This window comes from Macaca thibetana, chromosome 19 (genome assembly GCF_024542745.1).
Source record: "Macaca thibetana thibetana isolate TM-01 chromosome 19, ASM2454274v1, whole genome shotgun sequence".
NCBI lineage: Eukaryota > Metazoa > Chordata > Mammalia > Primates > Cercopithecidae > Macaca > Macaca thibetana.
This window is the reverse complement of record NC_065596.1, coordinates 6224662-6241391: the sequence shown is the minus strand read 5'-3', so window position 1 is coordinate 6241391 and position 16730 is coordinate 6224662. Positions and strand designations below refer to the sequence as shown.

Below are 16730 nucleotides of genomic sequence, written 5' to 3'. Positions count from 1 at the left end.
TCCTGTATACCAGGCCGGTGCTAAAATGACTACTGGCATCCTCCCTTTATTCAGTCTGCCCAACAACCTCCATGAGGCAGAGCTGCTGTTATCCCCCGACCAGGGAGGAAACTGAGGCACGGTAGGGTTAAGCCCTCCAGACACCTAACTTACGTGCCTCAAATCCTGTCTCTCAGCTGATGTTACAATCAGGGCAGTGAGTTTTTTGGTTTTCTTTTTTTTTTGAGACGGAGTTTCACTCTGTCACCCCAGCTGGAGTGCAATGGTGTGGTCTCGGCTTACTGCAACCTCCGCCTCCCGGGTTCAAGTGATTATCCTGCCTCAGCCTCCCGAGTAGCTGGGTGCCATCATGCCCAGCTAATTTTGGTAGAGACGGGGTTTCACCATGTTGTCCAGGCTGATCTCAAACTCCTGACCATGTGATTTGCCCGCCTCGGCCTCCCAAAGTGCTGGAATTATAGGCGGGAGCCACCACGCCCGGCCAATCAGGGGAGTGAGTTTTAAAGCAGCAGCCGATCTTGCTTACCCCCCACACCCTATTCCCAACCAATTTTGGGGTCCTGACTGTGCCTGAGCTGAGAGAAGGTCAATGGATCCTTCAAATTTTTTTTTTTTTTTGAGACGGAGTCTCGCTCTGTCGTCCAGGCTGGAGTGCAGTGGCCAGATCTCAGCTCACTGCAAGCTCCGCCTCCCAGGTTCACGCCATTCTCCTGCCTCAGCCTCCCGAGTAGCTGGGACTACAGGCGCCTGCCACCTCGCTAGTTTTTTTGTATTTTTTAGTAGAGACGGGGTTTCACCGTGTTAGCCGGGATGGTCTTGATCTCCTGACCTCGTGATCCGCCCGTCTCGGCCTCCCAAAGTGCTGGGATTACAGGCTTGAGCCACCGCGCCCGGCCTGGATCCTTCAAGTTTAAGGAGGCAGTGGAAAGAGGAGGTCACCATTGCTGTGTGACCTGGGGCAGGTTCCTCACCCTCTCTGTGCCTGAGCAGTGAATGACTGTCGACACCACCCTATGGGTGAGTTCCGGAGCTGCCTGGCACACACTCATGATAGATAAACAATGGTTGGCTGAGCATAGTGGCTCAGGCTTGTAATCCCAGCATTTTGGGAGGCTAAGGTGGGAGGATCGTTTGAGCCTAGGAGTTCGAGACCAGCCTAGACAACATGGTGAGACCCCTATCTGTAAAAAAGATAAAAAATAAAAAACAATGATCGGCTGTTGCTTGGATCGTGTGCCTGTCCTGAGCCTTCATTTCTCCATCTGTGAGGACCCTGGGAGGTGCTGGGTGGAAGTGGCTTTGGAAACCCACGGGCTGAGTGGAAAGGCTGAGTAGAGCTCGGGGGATCCTCACCCTCACTCGCAGTCTCCTTGAGAAGTGGCTGATGCTTGGCCGGGCGAGGTGGCTCACACCTGTAATCCCAGCACTTCAGGAGGAGGCGGGAGGATCGCCTGAGGTCAAGAGTTCGAGACCAGCCTAGCCAACATGGTGAAATCCCGTCTCTACTAAAAAATGCAAAAATTAGCCGGGCATGGTGGCGGACGCCTGTAATCCCAGCTATTCAGGAGGCTGAGGCAGGAGAATCGCTTGAACATGATAGATGGAGGTTGCAGTAAGTGGAGATGGTGCTGCTGCACTCCAGCCTGGGCGACAGAGTGAGACTCTGTCTCAAAAAAAAAAAAAAAAAAAGGTGGCTGATGCCGAGCGTCAGAAACAGATCCCTGCAAGTGTTTACCCCAGCTCCTGTAGGGGCTTCTGACCTGAGCCCTGACCCCACCTCTGTCCCTTTCCCACAGAAGTTCAGAGGCTCTGCGCTTGCAGTTCCTCCACCTGTTCCGGGCTCTCTCTGTGTGGCCAGCAGCTTCTTGTCCACTTGAGACTATTTGACTGGACCTTCTCTTACTCTTAAATTAAAAAAAAAATTTTAAATTTATTATTATCAGTTTTTTTTGAGATGGAGTCTCGCTCTGTCGCCCAGGCTGGAGTGCAGTGGCGCGATCTTGGCTCACTGCAAACTTTGCCTGCTGGGTTTAAGCAATTCTCCTGCCTCAGCCTCCTGAGTAGCTGGGATTACAGGCACGCGCCACCACACCTGGCTAATTTTTGTATTCTTAGTAGAGATAAGGTTTCACCTTGTTGACCAGGCTGGTCTCACACTCCTGGCCTCAGGTGATCTGTCTGCCTCGGCCTCCCAAAATGTTGGAATTACAGGTGTGAGTCGCGGCGCCCAGCCGGCCTCCTCTTGCTCTGTGGAAAGGAGGTGCCACCTCGGGGTCCTGCACTTCCTGGGCAAGGCCAGCTGGTCAGCCTAGGCCCTGCAGCCTCCCCCTCCCTGCCCTGAGCCTTCAGCACTGCCCCCTCCTTCCCTCCCAGCTTCCACCCCTGCCTCTGACAGTTCTAGAACCCTCTGTGGCTTCTTTTCATGTCGCCCAGAGCCTGCGCCCTCCCCATTTCCTGCCCCTTTCTTTGCTCCTGTGTCCCCTGGGCAGAGGGCCTTTGCACGGGACTGTCCTCCTGACCCCTGCTGGTCCACAATGCTCCTTCCCAAGGTGGCTGGCTCCCTGGTCTCTCAAGCCCTTCCTGAATCTCCAATGTCCTTTTCTCAGTTTCCCTGACCACCTCTTCATTCACCTTCTCATGAGCCCGCCCTGTTTGTGGTTTCTTTTCTTTTTTTTCTTTTTTTTTTTTTTTTTTTTTGAGACAGAGTCTTGATCTGTCACCCAGGCTAGAGTGCAGTGGCGCGATCTCGGCTCACTGCAACCTCTGCCCCCCAGGTTCTAGCGATTCTCCTGCCTCAGCCTCCCGAGTAGCTGGGACTACAGGCTCGTGCCATCACACTCGGCTAATTTTTGTATTTTTAGTAGATGGGGTTCCACCATGATGGCCAGGCTGGTCTTGAACTCCTGATCTCAGTTTATCCTCCCACTTCGGCCTCCCAAAGTGCTCGGATTACAGGCATGAGCCACTGCGCCTGGCCTGGTTTCTTTTTACAGCATTTATGCATTTGACATGCATATGCTTGTGGCCGGCTCACTCCTGCGGAAGGGAAGGACTGCCGGGGCTGTGTCACCAGCACCTGGGACAAGGCAAGTGGCCCTAGTGCCAGGCTTGTGCCAGGCCCTGGGCTCCAACAGGAGAAGGTGGGGAGGGAGGTGACAGGGACACAGGCGATCTGTGGGTGGCCGTCAGAGTAGCTTTGGGAACAGCAGGTGAAGCCCAGAGAAGGAGGAGGGAGAGGATGAGGGGGGGGGAGGGAGAGGATGAGGAGGGGGAGAGGGAGGAGGGGGATGGGAGAGGATGGGGAGGAAGATGGGGAGCGAGAGGAGGGGGATGGGGGAGGAGGAGAGAGGGATGACTTCCCACAGCTGCCTCTCAGGGGCCACTGCCCAAGGCCAGCCTCTGCACTTTTGTCCCTGAAGCGGGTGCTTGGCTCCGGGATGAGGTGGCGTCAGCGGCCGACCTGGGCCTGTCACACTCCGGCGGGGGACTGTGGGCTGGCCCTGCAGAGCTCAGCCCCGGGCTGAGTCACAGCATAGTGCCAGGCATGGGCCTCCCTGACAGAAAGCAAACTCCAGGCGAGAAGGTCTGGGGGTGGGTGGGGACCATCTACGGTAAAGGCAGCCCCAGCTGGGTGAGGAGGGCATGGACCCTGGGCCCAACAGACCATCGGAGGGACAGAAAGACCTGGAAGCCTTGGATTTAGGAACTAGCCTGGTGCTTTTGGTTTCTGTTTCTTGAGGGGGTGAGGATGAGGCTTCATGAAACCAGCCAGGAAGAATGAAACGCAGAGCTCAAGCTCAAGGGAGGGGGGCCGGAAGCTTCTGGAAGTCTGCAGGGGCCTAAGCAGGGGCCACTCTAGCCCACGAGGGCCAAGTTGGCGGAGGCAGGCGAGGGGACTCTGCGGCTCGAGTCATAGGTCAGGAGAGACTGGGCCTAGAGCCCGCAGCTGCCGGGCTGGAAAGGTCAGAGCCGGCTCTGCGTCTGGTTGCACCGGCAAGAAGCCGCAATTACACAGGCAAAGGAGGCCGGGGATTAGCCCCGACACGTGGGAACCTGAACAGTGAGAAGGCACTAGGGGGTGTTGGAACACATTCTGAGTTCAGAGCCTGGTCAGGGAGGAAAAACCAGAGATCAGCAAGAAGGGGAAGGGGTCTCCGAGGGCTTTCCCAACCCAAATTCCCAAGACGCCTGACCCCAGAGCTCCCGGATTTCACCCACGTCTTGTGACACACACGACCCCTGGGAGGGAGGAGCTCAGGCCCCTCGGAGAGCCCCAGAAGCCTCTAAGGGCCACTGAGTCTACAATGAGGGGCAGGAGCTGCAAATGGGACCTCCCTGCTCCCCACCCTTCCCTCCTTCCCTGAAGATTGCCCCACCCACCTCACCCTGTGAGCCCAGCCCAGCCCCCTGCATGGCCCACCCTGTAGGGGCATGGGATGTGCCAAGAGATGCTCCTGTCAACCAGGCGCAGTGGCTCACGCCTGTAATCCTACCACTTTGGGAGGCCAAGGTGAGAGGATCACTTGAGGTCAGGAGTTCAAGACCTGCCTGGCCAACATGGTGGAACTGTGTCTGTACTAAAAATACATAAATTAGCCACGCGTGTTGGTGCACACCTGTAATCCCAGCTACTTGGGAGGCTAAGGCAAGAGAATCGCTTGAACCCAGGAAGTGGAGCTTGCAGTGAGCTGAGATCGCGCCACTGCATTCCAGCCTGGGCAACAGAGCGAGACTCTGTCTCAAAAAAAAAAAAAACCAAAAACAAAAAAAAAACCGATGCTCTTGTCCAGCAGGCAGGTGGGTGCTGTGGGTCAGTGCATCCCAAGGCTTCCAGGCCTGGGCCCACAACTGCCGCCCCTGCCTGTGTTGAGGGGGCGGGTTTGTGAGGTTCAGGGCAGGCTGCAGCCTGGAGCCCACATGCCCTATCTCTAACCATCAATCAAGTGCCGCTGTGGAGGAGAGGATTCAGGCGACAGCAGATATCCATCCCTGTCCCCCACCCCACACACAAGGAGAGCATCCCAGGTTAGGACACTGTAAATGCAAAATCTATACGATGGCAAGGAACTCTGAAGACTCAAAAACAGTTCCTCACGGACGGGGCCTTTTATTCCAATCACCTCTCAAAATAGGTCTCCAAACAGGGACCCTGAATGAAGAGAAGGCTATGCGGGGTGATGGGCTGTTGCCTGGCTCAGGGCTTCCCTGCAGTTACTTCCCGGTCCGCAGACGCTACCCCGAGCCTTTTCCGAAAGTGCTGACTCAGTGTCTCAGGCGCGCGCGCCCGAGGTTTGACAAGTCCAGCCTGGCTCAGAAAGGGGGCAGGAGCCTCGTGAGAATCTTCCAAGGGGATTCCTGTCCCCAGTCTTCTCTGTGTGAACGCCAGTGTGGCCAGATGGGGATAGATGATGGAGCCCAGGCCACCCGGGAGGGGGTGATGGGGACCATGCGTGGCCCCTGCCTGGTACTTCCTTCCCCACACACCCGTCAGCATTAACATCTCCACAGAGGGGAGAGGGTATAGGACAACCTGGTGTGGGGGCGCCAGGGACTCTCAAGAGCCCCACTGTCCAGATGCTGGTCTTGCCTTTTGTAAAAGGACATCAGGACCCCACTGTGACGCTGACGCCTGGTGAGATCTCTCAAAAGGAAGCTTCCCTTACCGGAACAGTGATTTCGCGAGAGCCCAGAGATGGACAGAGGGCAAGAGACCCGCTAGGTGCGCCCAGATGCTCAAAAGGAACAGTGGATGTACAGTGTGTAGTTTTATTTGTTTTTATTTTTGTAACACAAGAGAGGAAGCGATGGGCCAGGGCCCAAGGCATCCCGTGCACGGGTTCGAAGGCTTTCAACCGTCCCGGGTTTGTTTTGAAGGCAATGCTGGGGCCGCGCCCAAAGAAACTCTGCAGGCTGTCAGTCCCAGCGTGAACAGCTTAAAATAAAAATCTCCCGTCTGGTCACTGCTCGGAGAGGCTCTGAGAAATGCAAAACAAACCCGCCTGGAAAATGCCGCCCTGAGAACCAGAGTGAGGGCTTGAAAGATGCCTTCAACACAGGCTCTTCCAGGAATCCAGCCAGCTTTGGGACGGCCGCTTCACAAAACCAAACACACCAAATAACATTTCCAACCGGAGAACTGCCGGTTTTAGCAAGAAAAAGGGACTTCACCTAAAAGGGAGGGTCGCAAAACACGAAGGGGGTTCCCCCTGACGCCCGCCTCTTCCTTTCTGAGCAGATCCGTCCGGGACTGTGGAGTGGAATCGCTGCCCTGGCAGGAGGGGGCGCAGCGGCCGGTCTGGGTGGGCTCACTGTTTGCCCGCCTGTCTGCCCGGCTTCTTCTCTGGCTGGCCTCTGCCTGTGCCCGGGATCCCACCTCGGCCCCGGCCGCCAAACACACCTAGAGAACAGAGAGAGGGGGCTGCAGCAGAGCCAGGTGAGTGGGACCTTCTACAGGATCCCAGTGCCCTGAAACTCTAGTCCAGGTCACCTAAGTCCCCAGGCTCAGCTTCCTCATGTGTGAGGTGGGGACTGAGGGTGCTTTGGATCTCCTCCATGGGGCAGAGCATCTGAGGAAGGCAGGAACTCCAGGGCATCCTCATTATGGGACTAGACCCAGCCCCCAGGGATGCAGGGGGGGACTAGGCAACAGAGGGCACTAAGTCCCATGGCAGGTTGGGGCAGGCTTCCTAAACGACAAAGCCAGAAGGGCTTCCTGGAGGAGGGGGAGGTGAGAGAGGGGTGGAGCAGAGACTAGGGCAGTAGGCCAGGCTGGGGGCTGCCTGAGGGGGCCTCCCACGCTCCAGGACCACCCATGGGCCCTCATCCACCTGCCAGGAGGAAAACAGAAGAGGGGTTTCTGTGAATCCAGCCCCAGGGATGGAGAAGGGGAGGGGACTCCCCACCTGGCCCGAGGCCACAGAGATAGGAGACCATGAGGCCAAATGACATTTTCCATGAAGCCCCTGAGGTGGCAGCATGTGGCCACTGGGGAGGTGACAGGTGGGTCCCGGGAGATGAGGGCCCCAGGGACTCACTGAGTGGACACTGCAGCGGCGCCTACAGTAATCCTGAGCAGGCGGCATGCAGGGCACACCTGTCCCCACACCGTCTGTGTGCCCAGCACCCCTTCATGCCACCCCCACCACAGGCCAGGCCTGGACGCAGCAGGCTGGGTGGGCTGGGACCCAGCATTGATCCCTCCCTCTCTGTCTCCCTCGAGGACCCCAGCTCTGTGAGCCCCGTCTAGGGAGCCGTTTCAGAGAACTTTCTAGCTGGACGAATGCTTGAGGAAATCAAAGCTGGAGCTTCAAACAGCAGGAGAGCCAAGGCCAGCAAGAGGAGCTGGCCCTGCGGCCCACGTGCCGGGTGCCAGGGGCCAGAGGCCAGCGCTGCAGGCAGCATAGCTCCGGCCCTCCACAGAGCCCGCTCGGAATCTCAGCCTTGGGCCAGGGAGGTCTGGAGACAGGATGACTGACCTCAAAAGGAACTGGAATCACTGTCTCCTCTGCAGACCTCAACCCCGTGAAGGTGGGGTCAGGGGTCCAGATTTAGAGGATCCAAGAGGTCAGGGCTCTCACCAGCCAGGGGCCACCAGGCCCTGTGGGGACAGAGGCCAGAGGCCAACACTGGCCCAGGCCACCAACCTCCCCTCTCACCAGGGAGGGCCAGCTGTGCCAGGGTGCACGGCCTGGTGGGAGTTACTGCGAGGCTGCTATCTGCACCCCATGGCCCCGTGGCTTCCTGCAGAGCAGCCAGAGAAAACCCCCGCCTTCCCTAGGTAGGACCCGACCCACTCTCTCAACAACCTTGACCCCAAGTGCTGGGAAGGAGCCAGGCCTGGGACCCCAGAGGCCCCACCCACCCTGAGATCTGCAAAGTTCCCTGCCTGGAGTACTATCCCCATCCCTCCCTCAGGCTCACTCCTGACCACCTCGTGAGCCCGCACTCAGAATTGGCGCCTGGGGCCTTCCGGGGCCAGCCTGCCATGCCGCAAGCCCCCAGACTGGCACCTGAGCCCAGCACACCAGCAGTGCCCATGGATGGAAGAAGCAAAGCCCAGGTCCCCCTGAAAATACAAGAGCTGGGGACAGAGAGGTGAGGAGGGGCAGGGGCTACAGATGGCCCCTGGGCCTAACAAATGGAATTTTACGCCAATTCATCATCTCTGGTGGGGGCGGGTGACCTTGGCTCTGGATAGAGCCACGGCAGGGAGAGGGCCCCACACCAGGCCCCAAGTGGAGTCCTTGCCAGCAGCCTGGACAAGTGGGCACCGCCAGACCCTCTCAGAGGGGAAACTGAGGCTTGGGGAGGTGACTTGATGTGCCCTGAGGACTACCAGGAGGCGCAGTGAGAGGAGGACTGAGTCCCAGGTCTCTGGGCTCCTCTGGCTGGGCCTCGGCTCATGGCCAAAGACCAGGAGGGGGGCCTGGGAGGGTCGGCAGGCTCCGAGGCAGTGCTGCATGGGCACTAGCCAAGAAGGCCAACCCCGAGAAGGAGGGATGCCACGTGTGGCTGTCCTCCCGCCCCAGGTATGTCCACTGGGGATGGGAGACCCACCTCGGCCGGCGCCGCCCATGCCGCGGCCTTTCTGCTGCTTCTGCTGCTGCAGGCCTCCGCGGCCGCGGCCCTTGGCCACCACCTCCTCCTTGACCATGTCAATGATCTCGTCAGGAATGCGCAGGTACTTGATGGTGCTGCCACGGATGTAGCACTCGGGCATCCGCCAGAACTTGTCCCCGTCCTGCGGAGAAGGGGAGCGGGTTTTTTGTATTTTTGAGATGGAGTCTCGCTCTATCACCCAGGCTGGAGTGCAGTGGCACGATCTTGGCTCACTGCAACCTCCGCCTTCTGGGATCAAGCAATTCTCCTGCCTCAGCCTCTCGATTAGCTGGGATTACAGACGCCTGGCTAATTTTTTTGTATTTTAGTAGAGACGGGGTTTCACCATGTTAGCCAGGATGGTCTCGATCTCCTGACCTCGTGATCCGCCTACCTCAGCTTCCCAAAGTTCTGGGATTAGAGGCGTGAGCCACCGCGCCCGGCCCTATTTTTTAATTTTACTTTTTGTTTTTATGTTTTTGAAATGGACTCTCACTCTGTCACCCAGGCTGGAGTGCACTGGCACCATCTCGGCTCACTGCAACCTCCGCCTCCCGGGTTCACGCTATTCTCCTGCCTCAGCCTCCTGAGTAGCTGGGACTATAGGCACCAGTCACCATGCCCGGCTAATTTTTTTGCATTTTTAGTAGAGACAGGGTTTCACCGTGTTAGCCAGGATGGTCTCGATCTCCTGACCTCATGATCCACCCGCCTCGGCCTCCCAAAGTGCTGGGATTACAGGTGTGAGCCACCGCGCCTGGCTGGGGAGCAGGTTATTACCAGGCTGTCTGGCCCAGCGCTGGGAGCAGGGTCTCAGATCTGTGGGAGGCCCTGCAGATCCCGCCCAGCCTGCACCCCGCACCACCCCTGCAAGCTGCACAGTCTCAGTCCCAGGAGACACGTGGAAAAGTGTCCACCCTGCAGGCAGGATCGCTCCTGATCCCAGGCAATCCTTCACCCGGCAGCAAGGGTGGGTGTGGTAGGCGCAGCCCCCTTGTGCACCCACAAGGAAAACGGACTCCTATCCTCTGCCCGTGCGCCTGGCTCAGGAGTGGCTGACTGGGGCTCCCTCCAGCCTGGGATGGGGCTCTCTCTGGTTGGGGTTGGGATTCTTCACCTGCAGCCCAAAGCCCAGAGTGGGTGGGGGCCTCCCTGTGCACCAGACCCAGATGAAGCCCAGCTACTCTTCCTCCTGCCCCAGCCCCACCTCACTTCTGGAAGCCTCTCTATGTGCCCTGACTCATTCATTCATCGCAGTATCTCCCAACAGGGCCTGAGTTGGGTGCAGGGACATGCGAGCAAGCTACAGGCCTAGTGTGGTGGGTGAAGAGGGGTGGTGGATGGGGTAACTTGAGTCCTGCCAGGGTGGCTCAAGGGCAGCTTCCAGTGATGCCAGTGTTAGGAGAGCTAACTGAGACTGGAGAAATGCGGGCCTTGCAAAGTCACAGACTCACGCTGCAATGCCTCCCTGAGGCCCCCACTGGGACAGATCGAGGGATTAGCAGGGGCCAGGGCCATTCTTACCGTATCAGTTCCCCAGTCCCACCCCACCGCCCAGGTTCCTGGACAGATCCACGTGTGATGCCTGGAAGGCCTTTGCCCCAGATGCCCTTGGAAGTCAGATCACAGCATCTTCCTGCTTGGAACCCACCCATGGGCCCCTCTGTCTTGGGGGCAAGGTCTAGGAGCCTCAGGAGGGCTCTCTAGGGCCTGAGATCCTGCCCCGCCCTGCCGGTCCTCTTCCCAGCCCCTGATGACATTCCCTCCAGATGGAACTTTCTGTTTCTGGAACACATGCCATGGGCTTGCCCCCAGGACTTTGCACGCGGTTTTCCCACTTCTCATCTGGATAACTCTGGCCCCTAAAAGGCCTCACCTGCCTGAATCCCCAAGTCCTCCCATCAGACACTCTCCTCCATGCCTGGGTGGGTGTGGCCTGGCCCAGCGCTGGGAGGGGATGAACAGCCCCTTTGGGTGCTCACTGTCCTAGGAACCCCTCAAGGGCTCGTGGGGTGGACACACTATGGTTCTGTGGGGGCTCAGGGCCTGGGCAGACGGCTTGGCGCCCAGCTCTCCCAGGCAGGGCCTAGAGGCTTCCTCGTGCAGGAACCTGGGCAGGGCCTGAGCTCACTGCAGGGAGGCCCCTGCCTCCTGCCCACAGTGCTCCAGAGGTCCCTCAGCCCGGGCGGGTCTCTGCATCCTGCGGCCTGCCTCTGAGGGAGGGAGGGCCCCGCTCAGATGGGGACAATGTGAGTTCCCATCGCCTCTCCTCCCAGCCACCTGTGACGGCAGCATCACCGCCCAGCCACAGAGGCAGGCTGCCCAGGGAAAATTACGCGTCCACTCGAAGCTGGCGGCAGAGGCCAGAGCAACCCCTGGAGACCATACAGCCTCTGAATTCACAGGCTTCTCATGTCTAGGACCTGGAAGTGTCCAAAAGACCGCACATGCTCACGCGCGCAGCGCACCTGGTGATGCCGATGCCGGAAGCGGAGCGCGCCCCGCTGGCCGCAGGTGGGGGGCACGCGGTTCTGCAGCGAGGCACCGTCCGGCACAGCCGCACTGGACCCACCCAGACGCCCTCCGAGAGGCTACGGCACGAAACCCAGCAAGCAGCTTCTCGAGCTTCTAGCGCTGTGCACAGCAGCCCCACCACCTGTCCCCGCCCTGTGCTGACGAGAGGCCCAGTCCTGGGTCGGGCTGGGGGTCAGGGCAAGATACGGCCACTTCAGGAAGAAGCGCCTCCCTCCTCGAGCCCTGTTGTCCCGTCAAGGTGACCCCAGGCAGGCAGTCCAAGCTCCCCAGCAGTTTCCTCCCTACCATGGGGGGCTGTCACCCACAGGGAGACAAGACAGATGGGGTCAGGGAAGGTTGGTGGGAGGAGTCCAAGGGAGCCGCTGCCTTCAGCACCATGCCTGACCTCCTCCTCAGTGCTCCACGGGTCATCCCAGGGGCAGGGAAGGCCCGTGACGCCAGGGGAACCATCTTCCAGCCCTGGCCGACCCAGCAGCGCTCCTAGCCAGGCACTTCCCGGTCTTGGGCTCTGGCTGGTGGCTCCTGGCCCACCAGGCCCTGGCACTGCTCCTGCCCACCGTGACCTGGGCATCCCGGACATCCCATGGCCACACTACCAGGGCCCACAGAGTCCAGGCAACATCCAGGCTGGACTAAAGGCAACAGAGCCTGGGAGGCTTGGACCTCCCCTGGAGGGGGCTGCCCCGACCTGAGCCACAGGGAGTCCCCAGGCCCAGGTCCTTCCAGGTCAGGGGTGGCACCAACAGACACACAGCAGGAAAGGCCGGGTGGGGGGGCAGCCTCACACAGGGTCAAAGTCCAGGACGTGCTAGGGGACTTGGTGGCCTGGCCCACCCTGCCCTGTCCCTCCCCACTGACCCCTGTCAGGATGAGCAGTCCTAGGAGGCCTCCCCCACTAACTCCTCCCATGAGGCCCAGGGAGGGAGGATGCTGAGTGTCCACCCCCACATACCACCCCCATTGGTGGGCGCAGTACCCACCCTGGACGTGCAGATGACTTCTCGCAGGTTAATGTTCATCCAGTTGTCGCAGCTCACCAGGTGTCCGTTGTACGTCTCCCCATTTTTCAGCTCCACCAACTGGAAGAGAGACAGGCCAGAGGTCGGCTATGGCCCTGGAGCCCTGCGCCATGGGCCCCCCAGGAGGTGCAGCTCTGCCCCGCGAGACGGACCACCACCTCCAGGCCTCAGCCCACAGCTCCCAGACCCCTAAATGGCCTTCCTTACAGGCGACAGGCTCTGCCTCCACTATACACTTCACTGGCAGTTAGACAGTCTATCATAATGCCAACCTTTGTACAATTAAAAAATGATACTGGGCTGGGCGTGGCGGCTCAGGCCTGTAATCCCAGCACTTTGGGAGGCCGACGTGGGCGAATCACGAGGTCAAGAGATTGAGACCATCCTGACCAACATGGTGAAACCCCATCTCTACTAAAAATACAAAAATTAGCTGGGCATGGTGGTGCGCGCCTGTACTCCCAGCTACTTGGGAGCCTGAGGCAGAAGAATTGTTTGAACCCAGCAGGCGGAGGTTGCAGTGAGCTGAGACCGTACCACTGCACTCCAGCCTAAGCAACAGAGTGAGACTTGGTCTTAAAGAAGAAAAAACTAAGAAACACAGAAATGTTTAAAGGAATGAGTGAGACAATGGTGACGGTGGCCACTGATCCAGGGTGGCTGGGGGCCAGGTGGGCACAGCTGGGCTGGTCCGCAGGCACCACCACCACACCAGATATTTGGGTTTTGGTGTTCCGCAAATGCTGTTTTGCACTGTAATAATTATTCGTCTATTTTGATATGTTTTGAGAACAAAGATAAGTAGCACATCATTCTAAAGATATGCTGCTGTTCGGAAAAGGCTGAGATTTTTTGATGTCTTTTATGAGACAGGGTCTTGCTCTGTTGCCCAAGCTGGAGTACAGTGTCGTGAGCATGGCTCACTGCAGCCTCGACCTCCTGGGCTCAAGCCATCCTCCCACCTCGGTTTCCCTAGTAGCTGAAACTACAAGCTCACACTACCACATGCGGTTAATTTATTTTCCTTTTGTAGAAGTGGGGTCTCACTGTTGTCCAGACTGGTCCCAAACTCCTGGGCTCAAGTGATCCTCCTGTCTTGGCCTCCCAGAGTGCTGAGATTATAGGCATTAGCCACTGCGCTCAGTCCAAGGCTGAGTTTTTCTTTTGAGACGAAGTCTCACTCTTGTTGCCCAGGCTGGAGTGCAATGGCATGATCTCAGCTCACTGCAACTTCTGCCTTCCAGGTTCAAGCGATTCTCCTGCCTCAGCCTCCCAAGTAGCTGCGACTACAGGCACCTGCCACCATGCTCAGCTAATTTTTTAGTAGAGACGGGGGTTTCACCATGTTGGCTGGTCTCGAACTCCTGACTTCAGGTGATCCACCCGCCTTGGCCTCCCACCAACGCTGAGATTTTTAAATGATTCAACTTAGGCATCTGCCTGAGAGAAACGAACATAGGCAACTATACAAATATGTGTGCGTGAACGTTCACAGTGACACTATTCGCAATAGCCAAAAAGGGGAAAGAGCCCAGATGCCTGTCAGCAGACGAACAGATAAACAAAATGTGGTAAGTATCCGCTCCACGGAGTATCGTCTGGCTATAAGGAATGAGGCACTGACACAGGCCACAGGGTGGATGAACCTCAAAAAAAAGGTGCTGAGTGACAGCCACCAGACTCGAGAGGCCTCATGGTCTCCGCTCACATGCATGGGATATACCCAGAATAGGCAACCCCACAGAGACGGCAGCTGCCTCGTGCTCATCAGGGGCTGGGGCTGGGAAGTGACTGCTGATAGAGACGGGGTTTCCTTTTGGGGAGACGGAAATGTTCTGGCCTAGATAGAGGTGGTGGTTACACAATGCTGTGACTGCACCAAATGCCACTAAATTGTGCACTTTAACTGTAGTGTTAGTATGTAATATTATCATTTTTTGGAGACAAGGTCTCACTGTTGCCCAGGTTAGACCTGCAGCCTCAAACGCCCCTGGCTCAGGTGATCCTCCTGCCTTAGGCTCCCGAGTAACTGGAACTACAGGCACACGCCACTACACCCAGCTAATTTTTACATTTTATGGAGAGGCGTGGTTTCTCCTTGTTGCCCAGGCTGGTTTCCGAACTCCTGGGCTCAAGCCATCCTCTAGCCTCAGCCTCCCAAAGTGCTGGGATGATAGGCATGAGCCACCATGCCCAGCCTGAAGTTCTTTTTATTTTTTTAAGAGACAGGGTCTTGCTATATTGCCCAGGTTGGATTTGAACTTCTGGGCTCAAGTGATCCTTCCATCTCATTAATTTTCTCCCATCCAAGTACTAACCAGGCCTGACCCTGCTTAGCTTCCGAGATCAGATGAGATCAGGCGTGTTCAGGGTGGTATGGCCGCAGAACCCCCTCATTAATTTTTTTTCTTTTTTTAGAGACAAGGTCTCACTCTGTCGCTCAGACTGCAGCACAGTGGTGTGATCATAGCTCACTGCAGCCTCAAACTCCTGGGATCAGTCAATTCTCTCGCCTCAGTCTCCTGCGTAGCTGTGACTGTAGGCACATACCACCTCATCTGGCTAAATTTTAAATTCTTCTTCTTGCCCAGGCTGATCTTGAACTCCTGAGCTCAGGCGATCCTCCTGTCTCGGCCTCCCAAAGTGCTGGGATTACAGACGTGAGCCACTGCAACTGGCCCATTAAATTTTTAGTAAGTATGTATGTACTTCTCTTACAAGTAGCAGAAATGACAGGGGTGTGGACACGCCTGGGGAGGGAGAAGGGAGCGAGCTGCCGTGCTGGTGGACAGGCAGGAAGCCGTCTGCTCAGCCACCGCCCCTGTGCTGAGGCTGGCCCCCTCTCAAACAGGCTGTCCCAGACCACTGAGTACTCACCATGGGATGATTCTGAGCCGTCTTCAACAGTGACAAGGGAAGCTGAAAGGCAAATAAAGCTGCATGATTTGTCTGTCTGATCAGCGCCTGGGAGCTCTGGTCTCGAGTCCCACCCACGACTCAAAGATGGTGCAGTACGGTGCAGGGGGCGCACAGGAGTGTGTGTCAATCACTCTCCACCGGAAATGCCATTTCCTACTCTGCCCAGCCCCGGAACACACACCTGCCTCTTGGATTAGGAAGAAAAGCCTCACATACCCTCCCTCCTACCATAGGTGGCCACCACCTGCTCTTGGTGCTGAACGCTCTGGTCAATTTTTTTTTTTTTGAGACGGAGTCTTGCTCTGTCACCCAAGCTGGAGTGCAGTGGCACAATCACGGCTCACTGCAACCTCCACTTCCTGTGTTCAAGCCTCCCAAGCAGCTTGCCTCAGTCTCCCAAGCAGCTGGGGACAACAGGCGTGCATCACCACACCCAGCTAATTTTTATATTTTTAGTAGAGGCGGCGTTTCACCATGTTGGCCAGGCTAGTCTCAAACTCCAGACCTCAGGTGATCCACCTGCCTCAGCTTCCCAAAGTGCTGGGATTACAGGCATGAGCCACCGCGCTTGGCCTAATGCTTGTATTTTAAGCTCAAACTGGTATGCCTGAGATGCATCCATGTTGACGTTACTGTGAGTATGGAGTTGAGGACACTACAGCTTGGAAACCGGGGAACTTGCCCAGTACTGTGGAGCTAGGAGGGGACAGAGCTGGCCTGGCCCTGTCTGTCTGAAGCAAGCACAAGCCCATGCCTTGCAGGGCAGCCCCAACTGGCCGAGACTGACACTGCCAGGCCCCATTGCAGGGGTCAGTCCCATCAGAAAAGGCCACATCTGAGCTGGTTTTATTTTTTCAGATGAAGTCTTGCTCTAAAAATACAAAACTTTGCTGGGCATGGTGGCATGCGCCTGTAGTCCCAGCTACTCGGGTGCTGAGGCAGGAGGATCACTTGAGCCTGAGAAGCAAGCCTGTCACCCAGGCTGGAGTGCAGTGGTGTGATCCTGGCTCACTGCAACTTCCACCTCCCGGGTTCAAGTGATCCTCCCGCCTCAGCCTCCCAAGTAGCTGGGATTACAGGGGTGTGCCACTATGCCCGGCTAATTTTTGTATTTTTAGTAGAGACGGGGTTTCTACATGTTGGCCAGGTTGGTCTTGAACTGCTGACCTTAAGTGACCCACTCGCCTGGTCCTCCCAAAGTGCTGGGATAACAGCATGAGCCATCACCCCCAGCCTGAACTGGGTTTTCAAAGACAGGAAGTCACCAGTTAAGGTGAACTTTCAAGTTTTTTTTTTTTTTTTTTTTTTTTGGTGGCGACAGGGTTTTGCTATCTTGCCCAAGCTGGCTTTGAACTCTTGGTCTCAGGGAATCCTCCCATCTCAAGCTCCCAAGTAGCTAGAATTACAGGTATGCGCTACCACGTCTGGTTTCAAGATGTTTTTTTCCATCATTACTGAATTTATTATGTCAAATATGTAGTGTTTCTATTACTGGGGGGAAAATCAACACTTTCATTTTGGAAACATAAAACTCAGCCCGTACACTGGGAACTGCCTCGGGGTGACACAGGGCTGTGCCTGGCTACGGGGTCCTATAACGGGCCCGTTCTAGTACTGCCGTGAGGAAGGCCCCAGCATCAAGGGGCCCTGACGAGACAG

General features: G+C 57.1%; 2 protein-coding genes across 9 annotated transcripts in view; both read right to left on the bottom strand.

Annotated features, from left to right (window-relative positions):
• RAB3A (RAB3A, member RAS oncogene family) overlaps positions 1-16730 on the bottom strand; it is a 162787-nt gene that overhangs the window by 112657 nt on the left and 33400 nt on the right. The gene's annotated exons all lie outside the window — the stretch shown is intronic.
• Positions 5755-16730, bottom strand: part of LSM4 (LSM4 homolog, U6 small nuclear RNA and mRNA degradation associated) — a 223028-nt gene continuing 212052 nt past the window's right edge. For all 8 annotated transcript variants that reach the window (XM_050769836.1, XM_050769838.1, XM_050769837.1 and 5 more), the window contains exons 3-6: positions 15030-15071; positions 12114-12212; positions 8557-8740; positions 5755-6397 (exon numbers count right to left, since the gene is read on the bottom strand). In XM_050769836.1, the coding sequence (XP_050625793.1) occupies positions 6306-6397; positions 8557-8740; positions 12114-12212; positions 15030-15071 (417 nt within the window). In that variant the 3' untranslated portion in view covers positions 5755-6305. The remainder of the gene's footprint in view (positions 6398-8556; positions 8741-12113; positions 12213-15029; positions 15072-16730) is intronic.